Genomic DNA, 27,466 nt, shown 5'->3' with positions numbered 1-27,466 from the left:
CAGTGAAAAGCCCCGAGTCAGCACATTCCGGAGCCTGTTCAGGTACACAGAGGGAGAATTCAGAATTGTCATGTGAGAGTACCTTTAAGAACTGGGTGTTTATCAAATAGCTGCAGTGAAGACAGACAGCCCAGCTCCACCCACACTCTGATATCACTGCAGCTATTTGATAAACACCCAGTTCTTAAAGGTACTCTCACATAACAGAATGTCCAAATTACCTAACAGCACGTCTTTCGGGATTTGTGGGGGAAAGCCGGAGCACCCGGAGGAAACCCACGCAGACATGGGGAGAACGTGCGGACTCCACACAGACAGTGACCCAAACCGGAATCGAACCTGGGACCCTAGTGCTGTGAAGCAACAGTGCTAATGACTGTGCCACCCCTTTAAAGGTCCTTTACCTTGGGCGGGAATTTCCAGTCTTGGGTTGGGGAGGAGGGGGTGGCGGTGGAGGAGGGTGGGCGGCGTAACCGGAAAAAAAACTCTTCCCACTCACGGAGCAGTGAACGGTCTCTCTCCAGTGTCAGCGCGTTGGTGAGTCAGCAGATCCATTTTGCTTCCAAAGTTCTTCTCACAGTTAGAGCACATAAAATGTCTTGTGTCAGAGTGAACATGTTGGTGTGAAGTGAGATTTAACATAGAATTTACAGTGCAGAAGATGGGTACAGTGCAGAGATGGGTTCGAGTTCTCGAGTTTTACAGCACAAAACAAGGCCCGTTGCCCCATTGTGTCTGTGCCGGCTATCAGGCACCAATCTATTCTAATCTCAGTTTCAGGGATTATTAACATCAACTCAAACAAACTCCAGCTGTCAGACTGAACCTGGTTCTGTCCTGGATGTGATTTTGGTTCAGTCCTGGATGTGATTAACATCAATAACAGCAGAGTCCTGGAGGCACTTGTGAACTCGCTGGTGTGTCTGCAGGGTGGATGACTGAATGAATCCCTTCGCACACAGGGAACAGATGAACGCTCCCTCCCTGGTGTGAATGCGCTGGTGTTTCAGCCAGAGGGAATGCTGAGTGAATCCCTTCCCACACACGGAGCAGGTGAACGGCCTCTCTCCAGTGTGGCTGTGCTGGTGAATCAGCAGATCCATTTTGCTGTTGAAACTCTTCTCACAGGCGGAACATTTAAAAGGTCTCGTGTCAGAGTGAACACGTTGGTGTGAAGTGAGGTGGGCAGACTGAGTAAATCCCTTCCCACACTCCAGGCAGGTGAATGGTCTCTCCCCAGCGTGAACGCGCTGGTGTCTCATCAGGATTGATAACTGAGTGAATCCTTTCCCACACACGGAGCAGGTGAATGGTCTCTCCCCAGTGTGAACTCGCTGGTGATCCAACAGTTTGCATAACTGGGTGAATGCCGTCCCACACTTGGGACAGGCAAATGGTTTCTCCACAGTGTGAACTCGCTGGTGTAACAGAAAGCTGGACAACTGAGTGAATCGCTTCCCACACTCAGAGCAGGGATATGGCCTCTCCCCGGTGTGAACTCAGTGGTACGCCAGCAGATTTGCTTTTCTTTTAAAGCTCTTCTCACAGTCGGAACATTTAAAAGGTCTGGTGTCAGAGTGAACAAATTGGTGTGTAGTGAGGTGGGTTAGTCGAGTGAACCTCTTCCCACACTCGGAGCAGGTGAATGTTCTTTCCCCGGTGTGACTGAGGCGATGAATATCCAGCACAGACGGGGATATGAATCCCTTCCCACAGTCCCCACATTTCCACGGTTTGTCCATGGTGTCGGTGTCCTTGTGTCTCCCCAGGTTGGACAATCGGTTGAAAACTCGTCCACACAGAGAACACATGTACGGATTCTCCCCGCTGTGAATGGTGTGATTTATTTTCAGGCTTTGTAACTGATTAAAGCTCTTCCCACAGTCAGTTCACTGGAACACTCTCAGTCCGGTGTGTGCGTCGCGATGCTTTCCCAGGCACACACGGTGTTTGAAATCTTTCCCACAGACAGCACAGACAAACATTTCTCCGTCCACATTCAAAAGCCGATGATATTCAGGTCCTGATGAATTGAGTGACTCTGTCAGATTTTGATGTGATGTTTGATTTGAGTTTCCTGCCTGTCAATCCACTCCTTGTGACCCTGTAAAACCAATTTGCATAGGTTAGTCCAGGACAGAAACTTAGAACGGATAATTCTAGTTCCCGGAGCATAATTATTGCTCTCGTTTCCCAAAGGTGCACACCCCAGTCCCATACTCATGCTAACTCTTCCCACAAACTCACCACAAAGATTTCACGGTCACCAATACTGAGATGAACATTGAATTCCAGGTTTTTAATTGAATTTACACTCCACCAATTGCCATGATGGGATTTGAACCCTTGTCCCCAGGACACTAGCCTGTGTCTCTGGATTGCTGGTACAGTGAACCCCCATGGAGAGTGGCACTGACCTGGAACTCAATGCTTACACTCAAAGACCAATAATATCCAGGTTCTGATTAATAAAGTGACTCTCTCAGGTCTCAATGTCTTGTTTGATTTCACTTTGCTGTGTTTAAATCCTCTCCTTGTAACCCCCTGTAAAAGGAGTTTCCAGAATCCATCACTGTCAGTCCTGCTGAGTGGACAGGGATCGCCGTGTATGCGCCCTGCTGCACACTGCCCCCTATGAGGATGGTGGTGGTTAACTGGGGAAAGGCTCTGCAGGAAAACCTTCCCGCTCGGTGCAAACTCGGAAGCGGTAATTTTCTTGTTTTAGCTTTGAGGCCTCCACTGGGTGTTTGTGAAGCCTCCCCTCCCTCCCACTGTCCCTAACGATGCCTCCTTATCCGCCTCCTTCCCGCCTGAAGATGAGACAAACTAGCGTCTGTCCCTGGACATGAGCCGGTTCATCAGGGCAGCATGGTAGCACTAGTGGATAGCACTGTGGCTTCACAGCATCAGGGTCCCAGGTTCGATTCCCTGCTGGGTCACTGTGAGGACTCTGTACGTTCTCCCTGTGTCTGTGTGGGTTTCCTCCGGGTTCCAAAACCTAATTTCCTGCCTGAGAGGTGTTGACCAATGGGAAGATTTGGAGGACCTGATGGACTCTTGTGCTCCAGCCAAACAGACTACGGGCTTTGTGTGAATGAAGTTTGAGCTTCACACAGACTGAATCTTCTTCCTGTGTCAAACTGCCGGTTTGGTGGATATGCTATACTAAATTGCCCCATAGTGTCCAAAGATGAAGTGGTGTTACGGGGAGAGGGCGGGGGGGAAGTGCACCTGGGTGTGGAGCTCTTTTGTAGGGTTGGTGCAAGCTCGATGGACCGAATGGTCTCCTTCTGCACTGTAGGGATTCTATGATGCTGTCAGACCTGTTGAGTTAATCTCGCATTTTCTGTTTTTACTTGACATTACACACCTTTTTAATCTACTAATTATATTTATTGAACCACTGTACCATCAACTACGAGGAGCAGTGTGTTGATGCTTCAGCCATTCCGGCCTCGGATGACTGTGTAGAGTTTGCACATTCTCTCTGTGTCTGCGTGGGTTCCCATTGGGTGTTCCAGTTTTCTCCCACAGTCCAAAGATGTGCAGGTTAGGTGGATTGACCATGCTAGATTGCCCTTAGTGGCCAAAAAAAGGATTGGTGGGGTTACTGGATTATGGGGATAGGGTGGTGGCATGGGTTTGAGTGGGGTGCTCTTTCCAAGGGCTAGTGCAGGCTTGATGGGCTGAATAGCCTCCTTTTGCACTGTTAGTTCTATCATTCAGTCGAATTTTCTCTCTCTCAATCTCATACGATTGGTGTCTGGTGGTAATTCCGTGACAATAGCACAGTGGTTAGCACTGTTGCTTCACAGCACCTGGGTCCCCAGTTCGATTCCCACTTGGGTTACTGTCTACGCAGAGTCTGCACATTCTCCCCATGTCTGCGTGGGTTTCTTCCCACACAGGTGCCAGAATGTAGCGACTAGGAGATTTTCACAGTAACTTCATTGCAGTGCTAATGTAAGCCTACATGTGACAATAATAAAGATTATTATTAGGTGTTTGTGTATTTTAAGGAGCATGTAGAACTTTTTGGTTCTCCTGGTTGTGCCCTCAGATATTCCATCTGTTTGTGGTTAATGTGTCTGGAGTCTTTGAGTTCTTCCGCCTCCAATTCCCTTCCTGTCTCATGTATATGGGTCTCGGTAGCTTGGTGTGATGTGTGTTGTTTGGTTGTCTGTCTGTCTCCAGCAGGTATTGTTGTCTCTCGATAATGACTGTGCTGCTACCCTTGCTTCTGGTCTTATGAACATATCCGTGTTGGATCCAAGCTCCCGGATTGTCTGATTTCTCTCCGGGTAAGATTCTGTTTGTCTCTTGTATTTCACTGTGACAGGGCAGAGACCTGATTGAAGGGTTCAAACATGGGCATCTCAAAGTGCTTCATGGCCAATGAACCCTTTCTGCAGTGTGGTCACTGTAGGAAAAGTGAAGCAAAGTAAGACCGGCCAGTCCAGCAGAAGGAAACTCTTTGACTTTCCTACTGTCAGAATAGAACAGGATCACAGAATAGAATCCCTACAGTGCAGAAGAGCCTGCAGGCCCTTGGAAAGAGCACCCTACCTAAGCCCATACCTCCACCCTATCCTCATAACCCTACCTAACCTTTTAGACACTAAGGGGCAAGTTAGCATGGCCAATGCACCGAACCTGCACTTCTTTGGACTGTGGGAGGAAACCGGAGCACCCGTAGGAAACCCACGCACACACGGAGAGAGTTCAAACTTTACACACCCGAGGCCAGAATTGAACCCGGGTTTTATGGGGGTCCTTCCATTATCTTTCCACTAAACAAACCTCAATCTTCAAGACCAGAAACTGCAGATTGCTCAGTCCAAGTGTGGGCTTCATTGTCTTCTTACTGAGCGATTTAAACATTAGGAACACATTACGGGCTGCACAATGGTGCAGTGGGTTAGCATTGCTGCTTGACGGCGCTGAGGTCCCAGGTTCGATCCCAGCTCTGGGTCACAGTCCGTGTGGAGTTTGCACATTCTCCCCGTGCTTACGTGGGTTTCGTCCCCACAACCCAAAAATGTGCAGGATAGGTGCAATTTAGCCATACTAAATTGCACCTTAATTGGAAAAAATAATTGGGTACTCTAAATTTATTTTAAAAAGCAAAAAACATTAGGAACACTCCTGGTTCCAAATGGCCCTCTGGGTTTCTGGCTCCACAGCAGCTTCACAGCTCCTGGTTCCCAGCTCTTGGTCCCACAGCTGGTTCACAGCTCCTGGGTCCCACAGCTGGCTCACAGCTCCTGGTCCCACAGCTGGTTCACAGCTCCTGCCCCCACAGCTGGTTCACAGCTCCTGCCCCCACAGCTGGTCCACAGCTCCTGGCCCCACAGCTGGTTCACAGCTCCTGCTCCCACAGCTGGTTCACAGCTCCTGCCCCCACAGCTGGTTCACATCTCCCGCTCCCACAGCTGGTTCACAGCTCCTGCTCCCACAGCTGGTTCACATCTCCCGCTCCCACAGCTGGTTCACAGCTCCTGGTCCCACGGCTGGTTCACAGTTTCTGGTCCCACAGCTGGTCCACAGCTCCTGGTCCCATGGCCGGTTCACAGCTCCTGGTTCACAGCTGGTTCAACGTTCCCGGTCCCACAGTTGGTTCACAGCTCCTGGTCCCACAGCTGGTTCACAGCTCCTGGACCCACAGCTCCTGGTTCCACAGCTGGTTCACAGCTCCTGGTCCCACAGCTGGTTCACAGCTCCTGGTCCCACAGCTGGTTCACAGCTCCTGGTCGCACAGCTGGTTCACAGCTCCTGGTTCCACAGCTGGTTCACAGCTCCTGGTCCCACAGCTGGTTCACAGCTCCTGATTCCACAGCTGGTTCACTGCTCCTGTTTCCACAGCTGGTTCACAGCTCCTGGTCCCACAGCTGGTTCACAGCTCCTCGTCCCACAGCTGGTTCACAGCTCCTGGTCGCACAGCTCCTGGTTCCACAGCTGGTCCCACAGCTGGTTCACAGCTCCTGGTCCCACAGCTGGTTCACAGCTCCTGGTCCCAGAGCTGGTTCACAGCTCCTGATTCCACAGCTGGTTCACTGCTCCTGTTTCCACAGCTGGTTCACAACTCCTGGTTCCACAGCTGGTTCACAGCTCCCAGTCCCACAGCTGGTTCACAGCTCCTGGTCCCACACCTCCCAGTCCCACAGCTGGTTCATCCTGGTCCCACAACCCCTGGTCCCACAGCTGGTTCACACCTCCTGGTCCCACTGATGGCTGCTTCGGCTTGTGTCAGAAATACCCAGAATTCCAAGCAAGACCCCAGCCTGAATCACATCCCCTTGGTAACAGAGACCAGTTTGAATGTCTAATTGATATTTAAATTATTTATTGTGCTTTGACAAAGAGACATCGGACTTAAAACATTAGCTCTTTTCTCTCCCCACAGATGCTGACAGACTTGCTGAAATTTTCCAGCATTTTCTCTTTTGTTTCAGATTCCAGCATCCGCAGTAATTTGCTTTTATTTAAATTATTTAACTTAGTTTCAAAACCAAACATTAAACCCTGAGGTCTGCCTGAAGAATTCACCTCTCTAACAAAGGCAGGACAATAATTATCAGACACAATGTCATCAGGGAAAAGAGCCCAGCTGCCCTTTTGCAGTTCCTCCCCTTCCAGCATTGACTAAAGTCAATATGGGTAACACCTTATGATTGTGAATTCCCTTAACCTTACATTAAAAAAAGTACCAAAATGAATTCACAAACAATTAAAGGAATAACTGGGCAGACAGGCAATGTCACCATTAGAACAGGGCGTCTCCCTGCTGATTTAGCACAGGGCTAAAGAGCTGGCTTTTAAAGCAGACCATGGCAAGCCAGCAGCACGGTTCAATTCCCGTACCAGCCTCCCCGAACAGGCGCCGGAATGTGGCGACTGGGGACTTTTCACAGTAACTTCATGTGAAGCCTACTTGTGACAATAAGCAATTTTCATTTTTCAAGAGAAGAATTTGGACAGGTTAGGGAGAAGGTTGCTACTGTCATAATTGCGAAGAACACAAACTCCAAAGGAACAACTGGTCCCAAACACAGTGTGTTATAGCTTGTGTGGAGAGGGTGTTGAATCAGATTTACAGGGTTAAATTATATACGTTTTCTGTATTGGACAATCATATTTAAATCTGGGATTCAGGTGATGATATGAATTTGAGTCAGGTGACAAGATAGAGATCCGAGTATTACTCCAGGAAGCCTAAAACCTAGAGTGATAGTATTTCAGAACCAGGTGTGAAGCACGAATTCACCCTCAAAAGGCCGATGAAAATACCACCATGAGCTGAAATCCAAACCCATCTCACCATTTCTTTCCTCCACTCCCAGTTTTCTCCCTCCCTCTCCTCTGCCTGGGTTCAGTTCTCCAGCTCCTGTCTGCAGACTGACAATAAAATCAATGGGTCTTATTGGGGGGTTGGGGCCTCCAGCGGGTGTTTGTGAATCCTCCCCGCCCACCTGCCAGGGTTTCCTTCCTTGCCAGAGATCAGAGTCCTCATTGATTTGAGTGCAAAGTGAAAGCTCTTATTTATTATCCCCCCTCCCCCATCCTCTGATGTGAACCATCCTCCAGTGTCTGAAGCAGGATGGTGCCCGTTAACCTGGGCCTGTTCCCGGGAGGGAGTGAGAAGCCCTGCAGCTGTAAACCAGGGAGCAGGGCCGAGTGGGACCAACTGGTCCTCCAACCAATCAGAGTGAATGAGGGGCGGGACTGAACCCAGATGTCCCTCATTGGCCGAGACTGTGCATCAGTTTGAGCTCTTCTCATTGGCCACGTGGACGTGGATTCCACAACCTCATTTTCTGCCTGTGTTGTTGACCAATGGGAAAATTTGGAGGACCGGATGGACTCTGGTCCTCCAACCTATCAGACTGCAGGCTTTGTGTGATTGAAGATTGAGGTTCAAACAGACTGAACAAAGAACAAAGAACAAAGAAATGTACAGCACAGGAACAGGCCCTTCGGCCCTCCAAGCCCGTGCCGACCATACTGCCCGACTAAACTACAATCTTCTACACTTCCTGGGTCCGTATCCTTCTATTCCCATCCTATTCATATATTTGTCAAGATGCCCCTTAAATGTCCCTATCGTCCCTGCTTCCACTACCTCCTCCGGTAGTGAGTTCCAGGCACCCACTACCCTCTGCGTAAAAAACTTGCCTCGTACATCTACTCTAAACTTTGCCCCTCTCACCTTAAACCTATGCCCCCTAGTAATTGACCCCTCTACCCTGGGGAAAAGCCTCTGACTATCCACTCTGTCTATGCCCCTCATAATTTTGTATACCTCTATCAGGTCGCCCCTCAACCTCCTTCGTTCCAGTGAGAACAAACCGAGTTTATTCAATCGCTCCTCATAGCTTATGCCCTCCATACCAGGCAACATTCTGGTAAATCTCTTCTGCACCCTCTCTAAAGCCTCCACATCCTTCTGGTAGTGTGGCGACCAGAATTGAACACTATACTCCAAGTGTGGCCTAACTAAGGTTCTATACAGCTGCAACATGACTTGCCAATTCTTATACTCAATGCCCCGGCCAATGAAGGCAAGCATGCCGTATGCCTTCTTGACTACCTTCTCCACCTGTGTAGCCCCTTTCAGTGATCTATGGACCTGTACTCCTAGATCTCTTTGACTTTCAATACTCTTGAGGGTTCTACCATTCACTGTATATTCCCTACCTGCATTAGCCCTTCCAAAATGCATTACCTCACATTTGTCCAGGTTAAACTCCATCTGCCATCTCTCCGCCCAAGTCTCCAGACAATCTAAATCCTGCTGTATCCTCAGACAGTCCTCATCGCTATCCGCAATTCCACCAACCTTTGTGTCGTCTGCAAACTTACTAATCAGACCAGTTACATTTTCCTCCAAATCATTTATATATACTACAAAGAGCAAAGGTCCCAGCACTGATCCCTGTGGAACACCACTGGTCACAGCCCTCCAATTAGAAAAGCATCCCTCCATTGCTACCCTCTGCCTTCTATGGCCTAGCCAGTTCTGTATCCACCTTGCCAGTTCACCCCTGATCCCGTGTGACTTCACCTTTTGTACTAGTCTACCATGAGGGACCTTGTCAAAGGCCTTACTGAAGTCCATATAGACAACATCTACTGCCCTACCTGCATCAATCATCTTAGTGACCTCCTCGAAAAACTCTATCAAGTTAGTGAGACACGACCTCCCCTTCACAAAACCGTGCTGCCTCTCACTAATACGTCCATTTGCTTCCAAATGGGAGTAGATCCTGTCTCGAAGAATTCTCTCCAGTAATTTCCCTACCACTGAAGTAAGGCTCACCGGCCTGTAGTTCCCGGGATTATCCCTGCCACCCTTCTTAAACAGAGGAACAACATTGGCTATTCTCCAGTCCTCCGGGACATCCCCTGAAGACAGCGAGGATCCAAAGATTTCTGTCAAGGCCTCAGCAATTTCCTCTCCAGCCTCCTTCAGTATTCTGGGGTAGATCCCATCCGGCCCTGGGGACATATCTACCTTAATATTTTTTAAGACACCCAACACCTCGTCTTTTTGGATCACAATGTGACCCAGGCTATCTACACCCCCTTCTCCAGACTCAACATCTACCAATTCCTTCTCTTTGGTGAATACTGATGCAAAGTATTCATTTAGTACCTCGCCCATTTCCTCTGGCTCCACACATAGATTCCCTTGCCTATCCTTCAGTGGGCCAACCCTTTCCCTGGCTACCCTCTTGCTTTTTATGTAAGTGTAAAAAGCCTTGGGATTTTCCTTAACCCTATTTGCCAATGACTTTTCATGACCCCTTCTAGCCCTCCTGACTCCCTGCTTAAGTTCCTTCCTACTTTCCTTATATGCCACACAGGCTTCGTCTGTTCCCAGCCTTTTAGCCCTGACAAATGCCTCCTTTTTCTTTTTGACGAGGCCTACAATATCATTCGTCATCCAAGGTTCCCGAAAATTGCCGTATTTGTCTTTCTTCCTCACAGGAACATGCCTGTCCTGTATTCCTATCAACTGACACTTGAAAGCCTCCCACATGTCAGATGTTGATTTGCCCTCAAACATCCGCCCCCAATCTATGCTCTTCAGTTCCCGCCTAATATTGTTATAATTAGCCTTCCCCCAATTTAGCACATTCATCCTCGGACCACTCTTATCCTTGTCCACCAGTACTTTAAAACTTACTGAATTGTGGTCACTGTTACCGAAATGCTCCCCTACTGAAACATCTACCACCTGGCCGGGCTCATTCCCCAATACCAGGTCCAGTACCGCCTCTTCCCTAGTTGGACTGTTTACATATTGTTTTAAGAAGCCCTCCTGGATGCTCCTTACAAACTCTGCCCCGTCTAAGCCCCTGGCACTAAGTGAGTCCCAGTCAATATTGGGGAAGTTGAAGTCTCCCATCACCACAACCCTGTTGTTTTTACTCTTTTCCAAAATCTGTCTACCTATCTGCTCCTCTATCTCCCGCTGGCTGTCGGGAGGCCTGTAGTATACCCCCAACATTGTGACTGGAGCCTTCTTATTCCTGATCTCTACCCATATAGCCTCACTGCCCTCTGAGGTGTCCTCTCGCTGTATAGCTGTGATACTCTCCTGAACAAGTAGCGCAACTCCGCCTCCCCTTTTACATCCCCCTCTATCCCGCCTGAAACATCTAAAACCTGGAACGTTTAGCTGCCAATCCTGCCCTTCCCTCAACCAGGTCTCTGTAATGGCAACAACATCATAGTTCCAAGTAGTAATCCAAGCTCTAAGTTCATCTGCCTTACCCGTAATGCTCCTTGCATTAAAACATATGCACTTCAGGCCACCAGACCCGCTGTGTTCAGCAACTTCTCCCCGTCTGCTCTGCCTCAGAGCCACACTGTCCATATTCCCTAGTTCTCCCTCAACGCTCTCACCTTCTGACCTATTGCTCCCGTGCCCACCCCCCTGCCATACTAGTTTAAACCCTCCCGTGTGACACTAGCAAATCTCGCGGCCAGGATATTTATGCCTCTCCGGTTTAGATGCAACCCGTCCATCTTATACAGGTCACACCTGCCCCGGAAGAGCTCCCAGTGGTCCAGATAACCGAAACCCTCCCTTCTACACCAGCTGTTTAGCCACGTGTTTGTCTGCTCTATCTTCCTATTTCTAGCCTCACTGGCACGTGGCACAGGGAGTAATCCCGAGATTACAACCCTCGAGGTCCTGTCTTTTAACTTTCTGCCTAGCTCCCTGAACTCCTGCTGCAGGACCTCATGCCCCTTCCTGCCTATGTCGTTAGTACCAATATGTACAACGACCTCTACCTGTTTGCCCTCCCCCTTCAGGATTCCCTCTACCCGTTCGGAGACATCCTGGACCCTGGCACCAGGGAGGCAACATACCATCCTGGAGTCTCTTTCACGTCCACAGAAGCGCCTATCTGTTCCCCTGACTATAGAGTCCCCTATAACTATTACTCTTCTGCGCTTTGACCCTCCCTTCTGAACATCAGAGCCAGCCGTGGTGCCACTGCTCTGGCTGCTGCTGTTTTCCCCTGATAGGCTATCCCCCCCGACAGTATCCAAAGGGGTATACCTGTTCGAGAGGGGGACAACCACAGGGGATTCCTGCACTGACTGCCTGCCCTTTCTGGTGGTCACCCATTTCTCTGCCTGCACCTTGGGTGTGACCACACTTACATAACTGCGATCTATGACACTTTCCGCCACCTGCATGCTCCTAAGTGCATCCAATTGCTGCTCCAACCGAACCATGCGGTCTGTGAGGAGCTGCAGTTGGGTGCACTTTCTGCAGATGAAGCCATCCAGGACGCTGGAAGCCTCCCGGACCTGCCACATCTCACAGTCAGAGCACAGCACCCCTCTAACTGACATTGCGTCAATTAATTAAAATTAAAATTTGTCTTTTTTTTTTTAATAAATACTTTTTTTTTTTTAAATTACAAAGTTACTGTCAACTATCTGTTTCCTAGCACTAGATTTCTAATAGAAATGCGATAGCTAACTATAATATCCTCCGATCTCTGGCTTAGATATCCTCTAAATTATAATTAAGTTATTATGTTTAATTAGTTCCCAAATAGTCAAAAAAATTTAGGTTAGAATCCCAACCAGCCACTCAGGTCACAGCTTTTCTGTCCCCCCCGACACACACAATTTGAAAAAAGGTATAAAAGTAAAAATCACTTGCTTACCTTCTGAGATGTTCTCAGGTTCTCTCGCTGACAGAGACTGCTCCTCCACCTCCAATCCTTGGCCTGCACAATGCTAATAATATATAATATAATATGGCACTTACCTTACACCAATGGGTCTTATTATTAGGTTAGAGGAGGAGGGTGGGTGGGAGACACTACACGTGTAGTGTCTCGGGTTTCCTCTCCACCAGAATTTATTGCGGGGGGGGGACTTGCCAGAGGTCGAACTTCCGGTTCCCGCCGAAATCCAAAGGGCTGCTCCTGTAAAGGTAAGGTTTTTAAACTCACTACTCACCTCCAAGAAGGCCCCTGCGCACCGCTGCCGCCGAAATCCAAAGGGCTGCTCCTGTAAAGGTAAGAGCTTTTAAACTAACTACTCACCTCCCAGAAGGCCCCTGCGCACCGCTGCCGCCGAAATCCAAAGGGCTGCTCCTGTAAAGGTAAGGTTTTTAAACTCACTACTCACCTCCAAGAAGGCCCCTGCGCACCGCTGCCGCCGAAATCCAATGGGCTGCTCCTGTAAAGGTAAGAGCTTTTAAACTAACTACTCACCTCCCAGAAGGCCCCTGCGCACCGCTGCCGCCGAAATCCAAAGGCCTGCTCCTGTAAAGGTAAGGCTTTTTAAATACACTACTCACCTCCAAGAAGGACCCTGCGCACCGCTGCCGCCGAAATCCAACTGAAACCTCTTCCTATGTTAAACCTCTGAGTAAAACAATTTCTTTCCACATCTCTGGACTTCTTTAAGACTCCAGTGACCCTTTCACCGAACTGTTGCAAAAAGGAATAACAAACGTTAACTCTGTTTCTCTCGCCACAGATGCAGCATGGTGGCACAGTGGTTAGCACTGCTTCCTCACAGCTCCAGCGACCTGGGTTCAATTCCAGGGTAACTGTGTGGAGTTTGCACATTCTCCCTGTGTCTGCGTGGGTTCCCTCCAGGTGCTCCAGTTTTCCCACAGTCCAAAGATGTGCAGGTTTGGTGGATTAGCTGTGCTAAATTGCCCCTTAAGTGTCCAAAAAAGGTTAGGTGGAGTTACTGGGTCACGGGATAGGGTGGAGGCATGAGCTTAAGTAGGGTGCTCTTTCCGAGGGCTGGTGCAGGCTCGATGGGCCGAATGGCCACCTTCTGCACTGTAGATTCTATGATTCTGCAGGATTACTCTGTCAGTCTGATCCAGTGGGTCTGTCTGGTGGTATTTCCCTGGTCCTGTTGTTGCTAACTTTGCCTTAGTTTAATTGCTGTTTTATCACCTTTGCTCTTGAGTCGCCAGGTATCTTTATGATACCGCACGTGGTTCAAGTCCGAGTAATGATCAATAATCCAATACAGCGATTAGTAAGATTTAAATCAAAGCACATTTACTATACACAGTAATTATTACTCATGCAAATTCTATGTCTAAGCTACTTCTACAACTAACAGGCCTATACTTAACTTGCAACTGGCCCACCAGGTCAGGGAAACAAATGGCCTTTCGTTCAGGTTCTGAGCCTGCGGGATTCGAAGTTGGTACAGGTTGGTAGCTAGGAGCGCTTATCTCATAGCGAGCGTTGAAGTAAGACTTACAGGTTTGATCGGCTGCTGAAGAGTGAAGAGAGCTGGAGAAGCGGTGGTGAAGAGCTGAAGAGAGAGCGATTTGAACTTGGGGCTCAATTCTTATAGTCCCCAGGGGCTTCTCGCCTTTCGGGGCGGACCCTGACTTTGTCCCAATCACTTGGTTCGATTTTCTCCAATGCTGGAGCGGTTCCCTGATCGATGGGCGGGCTCGAGGTGCTCGTTCACCTCCTTTTGTGTAGGCTTCTGCTGGCGCCGAAGAGTCTGGTTTTGCTCTGTGTGTCTAAATGTTGCTTATTGTTCCTGGGGATTGCTCATTAGTATGCAGATGGCTGGTGTTTTGTTATGCTGATGGTTGCTGGTATCGATCTTGGCTGGCCTTTCCAGAGGTAAGTACACAGCCAACCTGCAGCTGCTCATTTTTGTCTTGTTGGCTGACTTTCCCATCAGCCTTTGCCGTTCGCCATTTTGAATCGGGAGTTGGCCATTTTAACTGGCTTCTTTCCCTCCTTGTGATCCTGACGCGAAGCGTGAAGGATCACATAACTATGTTGCTTTCCATTCCCTAACCTGGGGGGCACTTCCTTCATGGCCTCTGCATTGACAATAACTATGCAAATACATTTTTAACTGACAATTTCTAAGGGTGCTATGTCAAACAGGGACATGCATTACAAACCAATAAACTGGGAACCTCTAACTATTCTTAATACACTACACTCACTTAAACATTTCATTATTCTACCTTCCTCAACCATACAAACAAAATTATAGCAGTTTATACATCAGTCTTCCTGGCTTGGCAGTCAAGCTCAGGATCGTACAATTTGCTCATGAACAGTTCTTTACATTTCTTTATTTACAATAAAATGCAAGTGAATGCTCTTTATTATAGATCGCGGGGGTCGGGGGTCTGGTCGTATCCGAAAATAGGGGATTTGATCCTATATTGTTCGGGTGCGGTAGGCTCTCCTTCTCCATTTCCGTAGACGGATAGTCTGCACTATGCAGCAGAGTATCGCTAATACCAGTAAGGTTTCTATTACATAGGACAGGGAGTACTAGGTTATAAACCTGGCACACCAAGATGATGTAGTGTCGCTGGTGACTGGGCTCTGGGTACTGTGGGGAAGTGAAACATTAACGGCTGGGGTGCTTGAAGTCATGGGATTCGCGTTCACGCGCAACCAAATGGCCATAAAGATGATGCTGATCCATGTGAAGGAAGTCCTCATGGCTCTTCTCTTTCCTTTTCTTCTCTTCTCCGGTCCTGGCGCTTCTGGAGTTCTGTGGAAGCAAGCATAGTGTCTGTAACCATCTTTGTTTAATATCTCGTACGATGGTGTGTCTGTCCTGTAGTGCCAATTACTCCCTTTATAATTGGTCACTATGTGTGACTCCCTCATTTTTTTTTCAAAAACCGAATTTTACGACGAGACACACTTCTCAATAATGAACCAGTGCGAGCCGTCTCGCAGACTGTGCTATTTACCATCCAAATGTTTCAGGATGTAAATAGAATGTGATTGGCAACCTAAAGGTTACCTAAAACAAAACAAAACTTTTTGAACTGAAAGTGCCAAAATGAGGTGCGTATGGGCCGCGCCGGGTAAGAGTTGGATGGAGTCCCCGGGTAGGACGGCTCCCAAGCCGTTTCTCCAATGCCTGAGCAACCGACAAGAACGGGCAAGAAATGTAGTCATTGTGGTGGGGCTGCCGTAGTGGTTCTTTCCTTCGAACCAGAAGGGCAGTTACGAATGGGCGTCTGGTACCTTAACCAGTCTCTGCAGACAAGCTAGTTCCGCTGAACTAGTGTCTGGCAATAGTGAGTCTCTGTGGGCAAGTCCTCAGAGGTTTCGGCCGAAAAGGTGTGGGGCTGTGAAATCTTTTTCCTGTCGGACATACAACATTTAACACTTACAAACAACATAAAATATTCTGCAGGTTCCATCAGAAATGACACCACTTCTCCCAAGCGGTTCCTTTAAAACATCATCTGGACACCTCCGTTCTTGGTTGCGAACAGGGTCGCAAAGGGGTTCTCGGTATGGGAGTCAGACCCAAGGTCGTCATCTTCACCCGGGTGCCAAACGCTTGAGTGTATCAGGGCTGAAAGGGCTGCATGGTGTGAGGTGGGGTCACTCTCGTCGTTGCGGACGAGTCGGAACGAGTTATCCCGGTGCCAATAGTTGGTGTCTAGTTGTGTGGGGACAGAATCGGGGTCGTCAGTGTAGTTCAGTAGTCGGTGGTGGGGTTTGTTCAGGAAAGTGATCATGAAGGGATCACTTGGATCGTAGTCGGAATCGCTGGGTGTGGGTCCTGTTGCATGGCGATAGTAGGGAGGCGTGCTGTGGCTATCGTCCAAGTCACAGTCGCTGTCTCTGCTGCTGCAGTCTGTGGGCGTTCCGGGGCGCAGTGTATATTCTGGGGGTGGAGTCGAGGTCGAGTCCGTGGCTGGGCGTGTTGGGGGTTGGTAGGGTTACGTTGGCTGTGGGCGGGGCGTGGTGTGTTGCGTCGAGCATGACGTGGTGTGCGTGGTTCGACTGTGTTCCATATGCCTTCAGCTGGTTTATATGGAACCACGCAGTCTTACTGTTGGGATAGTTTATCTTATATACGGAAGGGCTTACTTTATCTGCAATGGAGTACGGACCCGAGTATTTTGGTGACAGGAATGTGCTGGGGTTATATACAGAGAGCATAACTTGCTGTCCTATACTGTACTCAGTCGCATGCACTGTCTTGTCGAAACAAGCCTTGAAAATGAAAATTGCTTATTGTCACGAGTAGGCTTCAATGAAGTTACTGTGAAAAGCCCCTAGTCGCCACATTCCGGCGCCTGTTCGGGGAAGCTGGTACGGGAATTGAACCGTGCTGCTGGCCTGCCTTGGTCTGCTTTCAAAGCCAGTGATTTAGCCCAGTGAGCTAAACCAGCCCCTTGTGGTAATTGACACATTTACGAAATGGGTGGAAGCATTCCCAGCCCGCACAAACACTGCAAAATCCACAGCCAAGATTTTGACACACCACATCTTTACAAGATGGGGACTCCCCCGCAGCTCTGCTTCTTTCTGATGCCCAATTTTACTGCGGCTGCTAGCTGCGCCGTTTTAACATTTTCAACTAATTGCTCTACTGCTTTCTCGTGTGTGAGTGCCGTCACTTCGGGGCTGGTCAAGTCTAAACCTAACAAATATTCTGTGCCTTTCATGGGGCATCCGGTCATGTGTGTGGGGTGTAACCTGTGGAAGTAGAAATTGTATTACGCAAAAACATCAACGCAAAAGGGAGGACTGAGTCCCAAGTGGTGTTGTTCTGCTGGACCATTTTCCTGAGGGTGGATTTTAGGGTCCAATTCATGCGCTCCACGATACCACTTGACTGTGGGTGGTATGCTATGTGGAATTTTTGGATGATGCCAAATATCGTGAGGATGTTCTGCATGACACGTCCCGCAAAATGGGAACCTTGGTCTGATTCAATGCTGCGGGGGAGTCCCCATCTTGTAAAGATGTGGTGGGTCAAAATCTTGGCTGTGGTTTTTGCAGTGTTTTTGCGGGCTGGGAATGCTTCCACCCATTTCGTAAATGTGTCAATTACCACAAGGACATATTTATAGCCATTCCTGCAAGGGGGCAATGGTCCTATAAAATAAATCTGGAGGTTAGTCCAGGGGCCATTAACGGGTCGGGTGTGGCTGAGTTGAGCCTTTTTGGCATATCTGTCCGGATTATTCTGGGCGCAGATAAGACAATTCTCGATGTAATGGTTTACATCTTCCTTTAAATTCAGCCACCAACAAAGCTGCTTGAGATGGGCTGTAGTGGGATCGATTCCCTGATGTCTATGACCGTCATGGAACAAACAAATCAGTTGATTCCTGTCCTGTTCAGCCCTCTGGTCGTTTCAGCCCTCCGGTCGTTTTTAGGACTGGTTTTTAGGGTGTCTTTTAACACCACACCGTCGTGTGTGGTCAGTGCATTATTGAATCTCTCATCGGGTGCTGGATATTTGCCTTTTACAATCTCCCTGAGATTGCTGTCCTGCTTCTGGGCCTCTACTAGATCCTCGATCTTTGTCTGTGAGACCTGAACTGCACTCACTGGTGCGCTTTCGGGGGGTGTCCAAAAATATCCGTGTCTGGAACCTGTTTTAGCCAGTGCGTCGGCTTTCACATTTCCAGGGGGGGAGGAACGATGGTGACTGCGAACTTTGATTATCCCAAAAGTCCTGTTCTGGGCTCTCTGTAAAATATGACGGAACAATGGGGCTGAGGTGACGGTTTTTCCGTCTGCGGAAACAAATCCTCTTGCTTTCCACATGGGCAGAAATTCCGTGAGGCTGTTGCAGACATAGAGGCTATCTGAGTATATGTCTGCTGGGCTGGGGAAGGAATCTGGGTGTTCCACTATATACGCGATGGCCGCGAGCTCTGCTGCCTGCGCGCCTAAGCGGCCTGGCAGTTTTATCGATATTTCCTTGAGGGCTCATCCCTGCACGTCCTCGACATAGATACCGCAACCTGTTATGCGCTTCCCATCCAAGACTGTGGAAGATCCATCCACAAAGATCTTTATGGGCTCACATGTGTCCGTGTGCTGAGGGCTCTGGGTTGAACTACCCATCTTTCTGGGGGGCGTTTTAGCGATAAAGGGGCCTGTGTTGTGGTGTGGAGAGATAATTTCACATTCATGGGGGATTCCGGGGTACTGTAAGTTGTCGGCTAAATAGGTGTGCGTCTTTGTCCTTTTCACAGTGATGTCCCATCCCTGCAAGAGAAGGGTCCATCTCGCTGCTCTAATCTGGCTTACCGTACTGTCCTTGAGTCGTCCGTCCAGTAAAAGTTGGGTGGGGGTGTGTTCGGTGAGAATTATGATGGGGTTCAGTCCGGTAATATATGAAAAATACTGCACTGCCCAAAATACTGCGAGCAGGTGCCTCTCACAGGCTGAAAATCCCTGCTCCACAGCATCTGAAATTCTGGAGGCGTAAGCTACGGGCCTTAACTGGTCGTGCTGTTCCTGCAGCAGCACGGCCAAAAGGATGCGGTCTGTGGTCACTACCTCTATGGCGTAAGGGGAAAGCGGGTCTGGAACTTGTAGTGCGGGGGCTGCTATGAGTGCCTGTTTTAAAGAGTCCACAGCATCCGTATGCTGCGGAAGCCATTCCCAGGGGCCTCCTTTCTTTAGGAGGTCTGAGAGGTGTGCTGCCTTGCTGGCGAAACCGTCAATGTGGTTTCGGCAGTAGCCAACCAGTCCTAAAAACGACCGGAGGGCTGAAACGTTCTGGGGAAGGGGCAATTTAGCAATCGAGTCAACCCTTTTATGCTCGATCTCGCGCTTCCCATGTGTGATAATTGTTCCCAAATATATCACCTTATCTTCCAAAATCTGGGCCTTTTTGGGGTTGACTTTACAACCGATTGAGTGCAAGAGTTCCAGGAGTTCGGACAGAAGCTCAATGTGCTGTCTTGGTGTCTGTCTGCAGTCGTAGGTCGTCTACGTACTGAACCAGACATTCGGGGCGAGAGAATTTGGTTAAACCATTTGCCAACTGTCGGTGGAAAATGGAGGGGGAGTTGTGGAAGCCTTGTGGCAGGCATGTCCACGTGTACTGCTGTGCTTTAAAGGTGAAGGCAAATTTGTACTGGCACGCCTTTGCCAATGGAATGGACCAGAATCCATTGCTGACATCCAAAACCATAAAGAATCGGGAATTGAGTCCCTGCTTGAGCATGGTCTCGGGACTTGTTGCTACTGTGGGGGCTGCTGCGGGGGTGATTTTGTTGAGTTCCCGGTAATCGATGGTCAGTCGCCATGATCCATCGGGCTTTTTCACTGGCCAAATCGGGGCATTATTAGTGGAGGCTACTGATCTAAGTAAGCTTTCAATTACTTTTGCGATTTCTCCCTCTGCCTCTTTGGGAAATCCATATTGTTTTTGGGGTCTAGGGTCAGGTCCTGTGATCTGTACGGAACCAGTCATCCGTCCACAGTCGTGCTTGTGGGTCGCAAATGCTGCCCTGTTCTTTTGCAGAACTGCCCTAACCTGCTTGGCCGTACTAAGCGTGGTTGGGTTGAACCAAAATTTGCCTACTGCGCTAATTTTGTTCGCGTACTCTCCTATGTGGAGCGTTGCGGGGGCTCTTGCGGATTTTGCCATCTTCCAGACACACTGGTTGACTGGATCGAATGAAAGATTATGGAAATTCATGAAATCGATTCCCAGAATGTGTTCTGCTGTGTGGGGCAGATCAACTAAAACCACGGGGTGTTTGGTGGTGATGGTACCGATTTGAATGGGTACAGGGGCTGTGATGTGTCCTTGCTGTGAGTGGCCTGTAAAGGGTGATAGTGGCTGTAGTGGGCCACGTGTCTTTTTGAAACATGGTGGAGGAATTTATTGTGGTGCGGGACCCTCCTGTGTCCCAGAGAAATTCGATGGGCTGTCCCCAAATTTTTACTGCAACTGCCGATCGTCCGCATCTATGCCAAAGGGTGTCGCAGACCCAACTGGGGGAGCCCGTACACCGTCAGTCCGTTCCGGTCAAGTCCGTCTGATCTGAACGGGGGCTATTGCTATGAATGGGCTCTGTCTTTTTCTTACTCAGAGTGCCCGTCTGCTGGGCTCTCTGTGGCTTTTTTGGGGCATTGCACTCTCTTGCAAAGTGTCCCAACTGTCCGCAGTTGTAACACTCCTGTGACTTGGGTGGGGGGGGCTGTTCTTTCCCTCATTCACCCATGCGGTGTTGTGGTGTGTTATTTTTACTGCCTGCATATCTGCGCCGGCCTGCTTTTCCTCGGTATACTTAACTGCGGGTTTACTTTGAACAGATTGCTCCCAAGTGCGGGACAATCTTTTCACTACCCACTTCTCGTTATGGGCCTCCTCTGAGGGATCATAACTCGCGCAAGCTTTCTGTCCTGTTTCTGTGGCATGGGAGATAAGGGTGCGGGTCCATTTGGCCATGTTGTCTGGGGACAAATAGGCACGGTCTAAGTCTCCAAAGACTGATGCAAAGTGAATCCACAGGCGTCCAGCAAACGCTGTGGGGTGCTCGGATTTCTTTTGCCTACATTTGTTGAGGCCATCTACGGGGTCACCCCGGTTATACCCGATCGCATCCAGGATCGCGGTATGCATTTCTACAAGGGTGCCTCCTCCTACATTCTGTGGGTCGGGAAGGGCTACTGAAGGGTCTAAACTTAAAACTGTGAGCTTTACATGCTCTCGTCATCCAGGCCGTACATGGTCGCCTGATGGCAAAGAAACTGTGGCAAAGAAATGGTGGGGGTCTGAGGTGGGGAGGAACGGTATGATCTTATCGCACGCATCCTGTAATTGGGTCACTGTTAAGGGGGTGGAGTATAGAAATTCCGCATCGGCCGATGTGGCTGTGCGGTGGGTGATTACTGGGTTCATTGGAGCTTGAACTATCTGCTGTGTGGTGGGTTGGGGCGCTTTTCTCTTTTGTGGCTTTCCCTGAGCACATGTTCCCTGAACGTATCTCTGCACTGTTTCATTCAATTCTTCCCAATCAGGGCCGTCTTCCTGATCTAATCTTTCTCCAAAGGTTTCCTGAAAACCTTTCTGAACAGAAAGCAGCGATTGCAGCTCTGCAATCTGCTTCGGGCACTTTGCGTGATCTAGCGTGCTTTGTCTTTGTTCTGTGGTGGCAGCATGGAGTGCTCTTAATGCTGCCTTTAGATCGCTGCATTGTCTCTGTAATGCTTCTACCTGTTTTTCCGTTTCCTCACGTACCAGGACTGCACGTTGCGTGTCCTGATAGGCCTTTTCGTATTGAGACTGGAAGCTGCTTAAGTGCGCCAGACACGACTGGTGAGCCTCTTTTGCTGCCAACTTCCTTCTCCATTCTAAATTCTCCTTTTCTACCTCGCTTACATCGACCGTACTCATTTGATGTATGCCCTCAACTTCTTTCCGGAGAGTCCTAACGACCTCATCTGTGCCTCGCAATTGTGCCAAGCAGGACTAGATTGTCATCGGCTTGCGAGCTTTCCCAAAGCTCTTTTTGTGGATCTCGCTCAGGTTCTCCCACCAAGTATGTCCTATACTCCCGGGGCCTGATTCTTCGTTGTCACAGAATTCATTCCAAAGGGGCCATCCTTTCCCTTTGAGATATTTCCTGATCTCTTCCTCCAAAAAGGGACATTGTCCCACTCTACTGCTGCTGGTCGCTGCAACCGCAAACTCCTCTGCGTTCATTAGATGCTGCATTGCCATCTTTCCTATCCGAATGCTGCTCTGCAAATTTGGGACAGGGGTTTTAATCCGAATGCTGCTCTTCAAATTTGGGACAGGGGTATTAAGGCGGTGCTGTAAATACGGGTACGGCTTTCGCTACTTTCCGATATACAAACTTCCGACAGTTTTGTCGCAACAAAAAAAAATCTATCAGATTTACCTTATCGCCCTGTTAGTTACGCATGCATACACACTTCCGAATTTATGAGTATTAACCAGAACTGCGTGAACACTTGTGGTCTTCTGTTTCCAATTGGATTTCTAATTCAAATTCTGGGTTCTCCCGGAGTGGTTTTCCACTTCTAGATCGGGTCCAGTCAGGATGTCGCCAAATAATGTTGCTAACTTTGCCTTAGTTTAATTGCTCGGTTTTATCACCTTTGCTCTTGAGTCGCCAGGTATCTTTATGATACAACCATGTGGTTCAAGTCCGAGGAATGATCAATAATCCAATACAGCAATTAGTAAGATTTCAATCAAAGCACATTTATTATACACAGTAATCACTACTCATGCACAAATTCTACGTCTAAGCTACTTCTACAACTAACAGGCCTATACTTAACTTGGAACTGGCCCAACAGGTCAGGGAAACAAATGGCCTTTCGTTCGGGTTCTGAGCCTGTGGGATTCGAAGTTGGTACAGGTTGGTAGCTAGGAGCGCTTATCTCATAGCGAGCGTTGAAGTAAGACTTACAGGTTTGATCGGCTGCTGAAGAGTGAAAAGAGCTGGAGAAGCGGTGGTGAAGAGCTGAAGAGAGAGCGATTTGAACTTGGGGCTCAATTCTTATAGTCCCCAGGGGCTTCCCGCCTTTCGGGGCGGACCCTGTACCTGGCCCCAAGTGATTGGACTTTGTCTCAATCACTTGGTTCGATATTCTCCAATGCTGGAGCGGTTCCCTGATCGATGGGCGGTCTTGAGGTGCTCGTTCAACTCAATTTGTGTAGGCTTCTGCTGGCGCCGAAGAGTCTGGTTTTGTTCTGTGTGTCTAAATGTTGCATATTGTTCCCGGGGATTGCTCATTAGTATGCAGATGGCTGGTGTTTTGTTATGCTGATGGTTGCTGGTATCGATCTTGTCTGGCCTTTCCAGAGGTAAATACACAGCCAACCTGCAACTGCTCATTTTTGTCTTGTTGGCTGACCTTCCCATCAGCCTTTGCCGTTCGCCATTTTGAATCGGGAGTTGGCCATTTTAAGTGAATACACTGTCCATGTATTTGGGTATTTTAGGGAGCAGGTACAACTCCCTTGGTTCTACCTGTTGTTTTTGGTTAATGTGTCTAGAGTCTTTGAGTTCTTCCAGTCCATCTCCAATTCTCCTTCCTGTCTCGGGTATATTGGTCGAGGTAGCTTGATGTTGTGATTTGGGTTGTTTAGTTGTCTGTCTGTTTCCAGAAGGTATTGTTGTCTTCTCGATAATGACTGTGCTGCTACTCTTGTCTTCTGGTCTTATGAACATATCCGTGTTGGATCCAAGCTCCCGGATTGTCTGTCTTTCTCTCTGGGTAACATTCTGTTTGTCTCTTGTATTTCTACAAATATATAAGACAAAAAAGGGTGGCTAAGGTAAATATTGGTCCTTTGGAAGATGAGAAGGGAGATTTAATAATAGGAGACGGGGAAATGGCTGAGGAGCTGAACAGGTTTTTTGGGTCAGTCTTCACAGTGGAGGACACAAATAACATGCCAGTGACTGATGGAAATAAGGATATGATAGGTGAGGAACATGAGATGATTGTAATCACTAAGGAGGCAGTATTGGGCAAGCTAATGGGGCTAAAGGTAGACAATTCTCCTGGCCCTGATGGGATGCATCCCAGAGTGTTAAAAGAGATGGCGAGGGAAATTGTAAACGCACTAGTGATAATTTATCAAAATTCACTAGACTCTGGGGTGGTCCCAGAGGATTGGAAAGTAGCAAACGTGACACCACTGTTTAAAAAAGGTCGGCAGAAAGCGGGTAATTATAGGCCGGTAAGCTTAACGTCGGTTGTAGGGAAACTGCTGGAATCTATCATTAAGGAGGAAATAGCAGGGCACCTGGAGGGAAATTGTCCCATTGGGCAGACGCAGCATGGGTTCACAAAGGGTAGGTCGTGTCTGACTAATTTGGTAGAATTTTTGGAGGACGTTACCAGTGCAGTAGATAACGGGGAGCCAATGGATGTGGTATATCTGGATTTCCAGAAAGCTTTTGACAAGGTGCCACACAAAAGCTTGCTGCATAAACTAAAGATGCATGGCATTGAGGGTAAAGTGGTAGCATGGGTAGAGGATTGGTTAACTAACAGAAAGCAGAGAGTGGGGATAAATGGGTGTTTCTCTGGTTGGCAACCTGTAACTAGTGGGGTCCCTCAAGGATCAGTGTTGGGCCCGCAGTTGTTCACAATTTACACAGACGATTTGGAGTTGGGGACCAAGTGCAATGTGTCAAAGTTTGCAGATGACACTAAGATGAGTGGTAAAGCAAAAAGGGCAAAGGATACCGGAAGTCTGCAGAAGGATTTGGATAGGTTAGGTGAATGGGCTAGGGTCTGGCAGATGGAATTCAATGTTGCCAAGTGTGAGGCTATTCATTTTGGGAGGAATAACAGCAGAATGGATTATTATTTAAACGGTAAGATGTTAAAACATGCTGCTGTGCAGAGGGACCTGGGTGTGCTGGTGCACGAGTCTCAAAAAGTTGGTGTGCAGGTGCAACAGGTGATTAAGAAGGCTAATCGAGTTTTGTCTTTCATTGCTAGAGGGATGGAGTTCAAGACTAGTGAGGTTATGCTGCAATTGTATAGGGTGTTGTATTGGTGAGGCCGCATCTGGAGTATTGTGTTCAGTTTTGGTCTCCTTACCTGAGAAAGGACATATTGGCACTGGAGGGAGTGCAGAGGAGATTAACTAGGTTGATCCCAGAGTTGAGGGGATTAGATTATGACGAGAGGTTGAGTAGACTGGGACTGTACTCATTGGAGTTTAGAAGGATGCCGGGGGATCTTATTGAGTCATATAAAATTATGAGGGGAATAGATAGGATAGATGTGGGCAGGTTGTTTCCACTGGTCGGGGAAAGCAGAACTAGGTGGCATAGCCTCAAAATAAGGGGAGGTAGATTTAGGACGGAGTGTAGGAGGAACTTCTTCACCCAAAGGGTTGTGAATCTCTGGAATTCCTTGCCCAGTGAAGCAGTTGAGGCTCCTTCGTTAAACGTTTTTAAGAAAAAGATAGATGCCTTTCTAAAGAATAAATGGATTCGGGGATATAGTGTACGGGCCGGAGAGTGGAGCTGAGTCCACAAAGATCAGCCATGATCTCATTAAATGGCCGAGCAGGCTCGAGGGGCCAGATGGCCTACTCCTGTTCCTAGTTCTTATGTTCACTGTGACAGGGCAGAGACCTGATTGAAGGGATTCAAACATGGGAGTTCTGGGAAAGATGGCCAAGGATTTGGGGGGTGACAATATGTTCAAAGAGTTTGGAGAGGAGAGGGAGGTTGAAGATGGGGCAGTAATTTGTAAGGATGGCAGGGTGAAGGGTTGTTTTATTGAGGAGGGGGAGATGATGGCAGATTTGAAGACAGAGGGATAGTCCCTGAAGAGAGAGAAATGCTGACAATATCCGTGGACACAGGGTAGTTGGCTGATCAGTAGCTCAGTGGGATTAGGGTCGATGGAGCAGGAGCTGGGTCTCATGGACAAGATGAGCTCTGAGAGGGCATGAGGGGAGATGGGAGAGAAACTTAGAGAAAGATGTGGGTTCAGGGCTCGGGAAAGGCTGACATTTAGAGACCGTTTGGTCCTGTGGGCTCGTGGAAGGGAGGGAAGCAGCAGAGGCAGCTGATCGGATTTACTCAATCTCAGTCACAAAGAAGCTCCAAAAGCTCCTCACACCTCTTGTTGGAGGTGAGGATGGAAGAGACAGGGGAGAGCAAGAGTACTTCTAAAGGAAATAACTTGTGTCAGAGATATTAAAAAGTTTCAACACACTGCGTATTTAACACAAATCTAATTTATTTGACTTTTAGCCTGAATATTAGCCCCTGTAAATGAGCAGAAAGAGACCCAAATGAACATGGTGCAGTCCTGAAAGCGAGTTAACAGCAAAATCCAATCACTGCAGTTATTTGTGGACTTGTTGGTGTCTCAGGAGGTGGGATGAAGTGCCGAATCCCTTCCCACACTTGAAGCAGGTGAACGGTCTCTCCCCAGTGTGAACTCGCTGGTGCTTCTGCAGGGCGGATGACTCAGTGAATCCCTTCCCACACATCGAGCAGGTGAATGGCCTCTCCCCAGTGTGAATTCGCTGGTGCTTCTGCAGGTTGAATGACTGAGTGAATCCTTTCCCACACCAGGAGCAGACGAATGGCCTCTCCCCAGTGTGAATTCGCTGATGTACAGTGAGGTGAGATGATCGTCTAAACCCAGTCCCGCAGTGAGAGCACCTGAACGGTCTCTCGTCAGTGTGAACATGTTGATGGTGCATCAGTTCCCCAGAATTTGTAAAGCACTTCCCGCAGACTGGACATTGAAACGGTCTCTCATCGGCGTGAATTCGCTGGTGACTGAGCAGGTCGGATGACTGGGTGAATCCTTTCCCACACTCGGAGCAGGTGAATGTTCTCTCCCCAGTGTGAATTCGCTGGTGCTTCTCCAGGTCATGTGATCGCGTGAATCGTTTCCCACACTCGGAGCAGCTGAATGGTCTCTCACCAGTGTGAACTCGCTGGTGCCTCTGCAGGTCAGATGATCGAGTAAATCCCTTCCCACAGCTGGCGCAGATGAATGGCCTCTCCCCAGTGTGACTTCGCTGATGTACAGTGAGGTCAGATGATTGTCTGAACCCAGTCCCGCAGTGAGAGCACCTAAACGGTCTCTCGTCAGTGTGAACACGTTGATGGCGAATCAGTTCACCAGAACGTTTATAGCACATCCCGCAGTCTGGACAATGAAACGGTCTCTCATCAGTGTGAATTTGCTGGTGACTCAGTAGGTGGGTTGAAAAAGAAAATCCCTTCCCACACTCTGAGCAGGTGAATGGCCTCTCCCCAGTGTGAATTCGCTGGTGTCTGGACAAAGTGGATGACTGAGTAAATCCCTTCCCACACTTGGAGCAGGTGAATGGTCTCTCTCCAGTGTGACTACGTCGATGAGTTTGCAACTTCGATGGGGAAGTGAATCCTTTCCCACAGTCCTCACATTTCCACGGTTTCTCCTCAGTGTGACTGCATTTGTGGCTTGTGAGGTCTGTTAGAGCGAATCCTCGTCCACACAAACAAATCATGTACGGTTTCTCCCCACTGTGAACAATGCTTTTTCCTTCCATGTTTAAAATCCGCTGATATTCAGGATATGATAAATTGAGGACTCTGTCAGATCCTAATGTGATGCTTGGTTTGAGTTCCTTGACTTTGAAGCCTCTCCTTCGAACACCCTGTGAAACTGATTTAAAAACAGAA

The 27,466-nt window shown here is 48.6% G+C and overlaps 2 protein-coding genes across 12 annotated transcripts in view; one reads left to right on the top strand and one right to left on the bottom strand.

The window, feature by feature from the left end:
* Positions 1–27,466, top strand: part of LOC140421791 (uncharacterized) — an 864,226-nt gene that overhangs the window by 174,100 nt on the left and 662,660 nt on the right. The gene's annotated exons all lie outside the window — the stretch shown is intronic.
* The window catches only part of LOC140421792 (uncharacterized), a 211,876-nt gene continuing 206,892 nt past the window's right edge, over positions 22,483–27,466 (bottom strand). For all 5 annotated transcript variants that reach the window (XM_072506681.1, XM_072506680.1, XM_072506677.1 and 2 more), the window contains one exon: positions 22,483–27,449. In XM_072506681.1, coding sequence (XP_072362782.1) covers positions 26,131–27,333 — 1,203 coding nt within the window. In that variant the 5' untranslated portion in view covers positions 27,334–27,449 and the 3' untranslated portion in view covers positions 22,483–26,130. The remainder of the gene's footprint in view (positions 27,450–27,466) is intronic.

Source organism: Scyliorhinus torazame, chromosome 5 (assembly GCF_047496885.1).
Source record: "Scyliorhinus torazame isolate Kashiwa2021f chromosome 5, sScyTor2.1, whole genome shotgun sequence".
NCBI classification, from domain to species: domain Eukaryota; kingdom Metazoa; phylum Chordata; class Chondrichthyes; order Carcharhiniformes; family Scyliorhinidae; genus Scyliorhinus; species Scyliorhinus torazame.
Note: the sequence above shows the minus strand (reverse complement) of the source record. Positions and strands in the feature narration are given on the sequence as shown.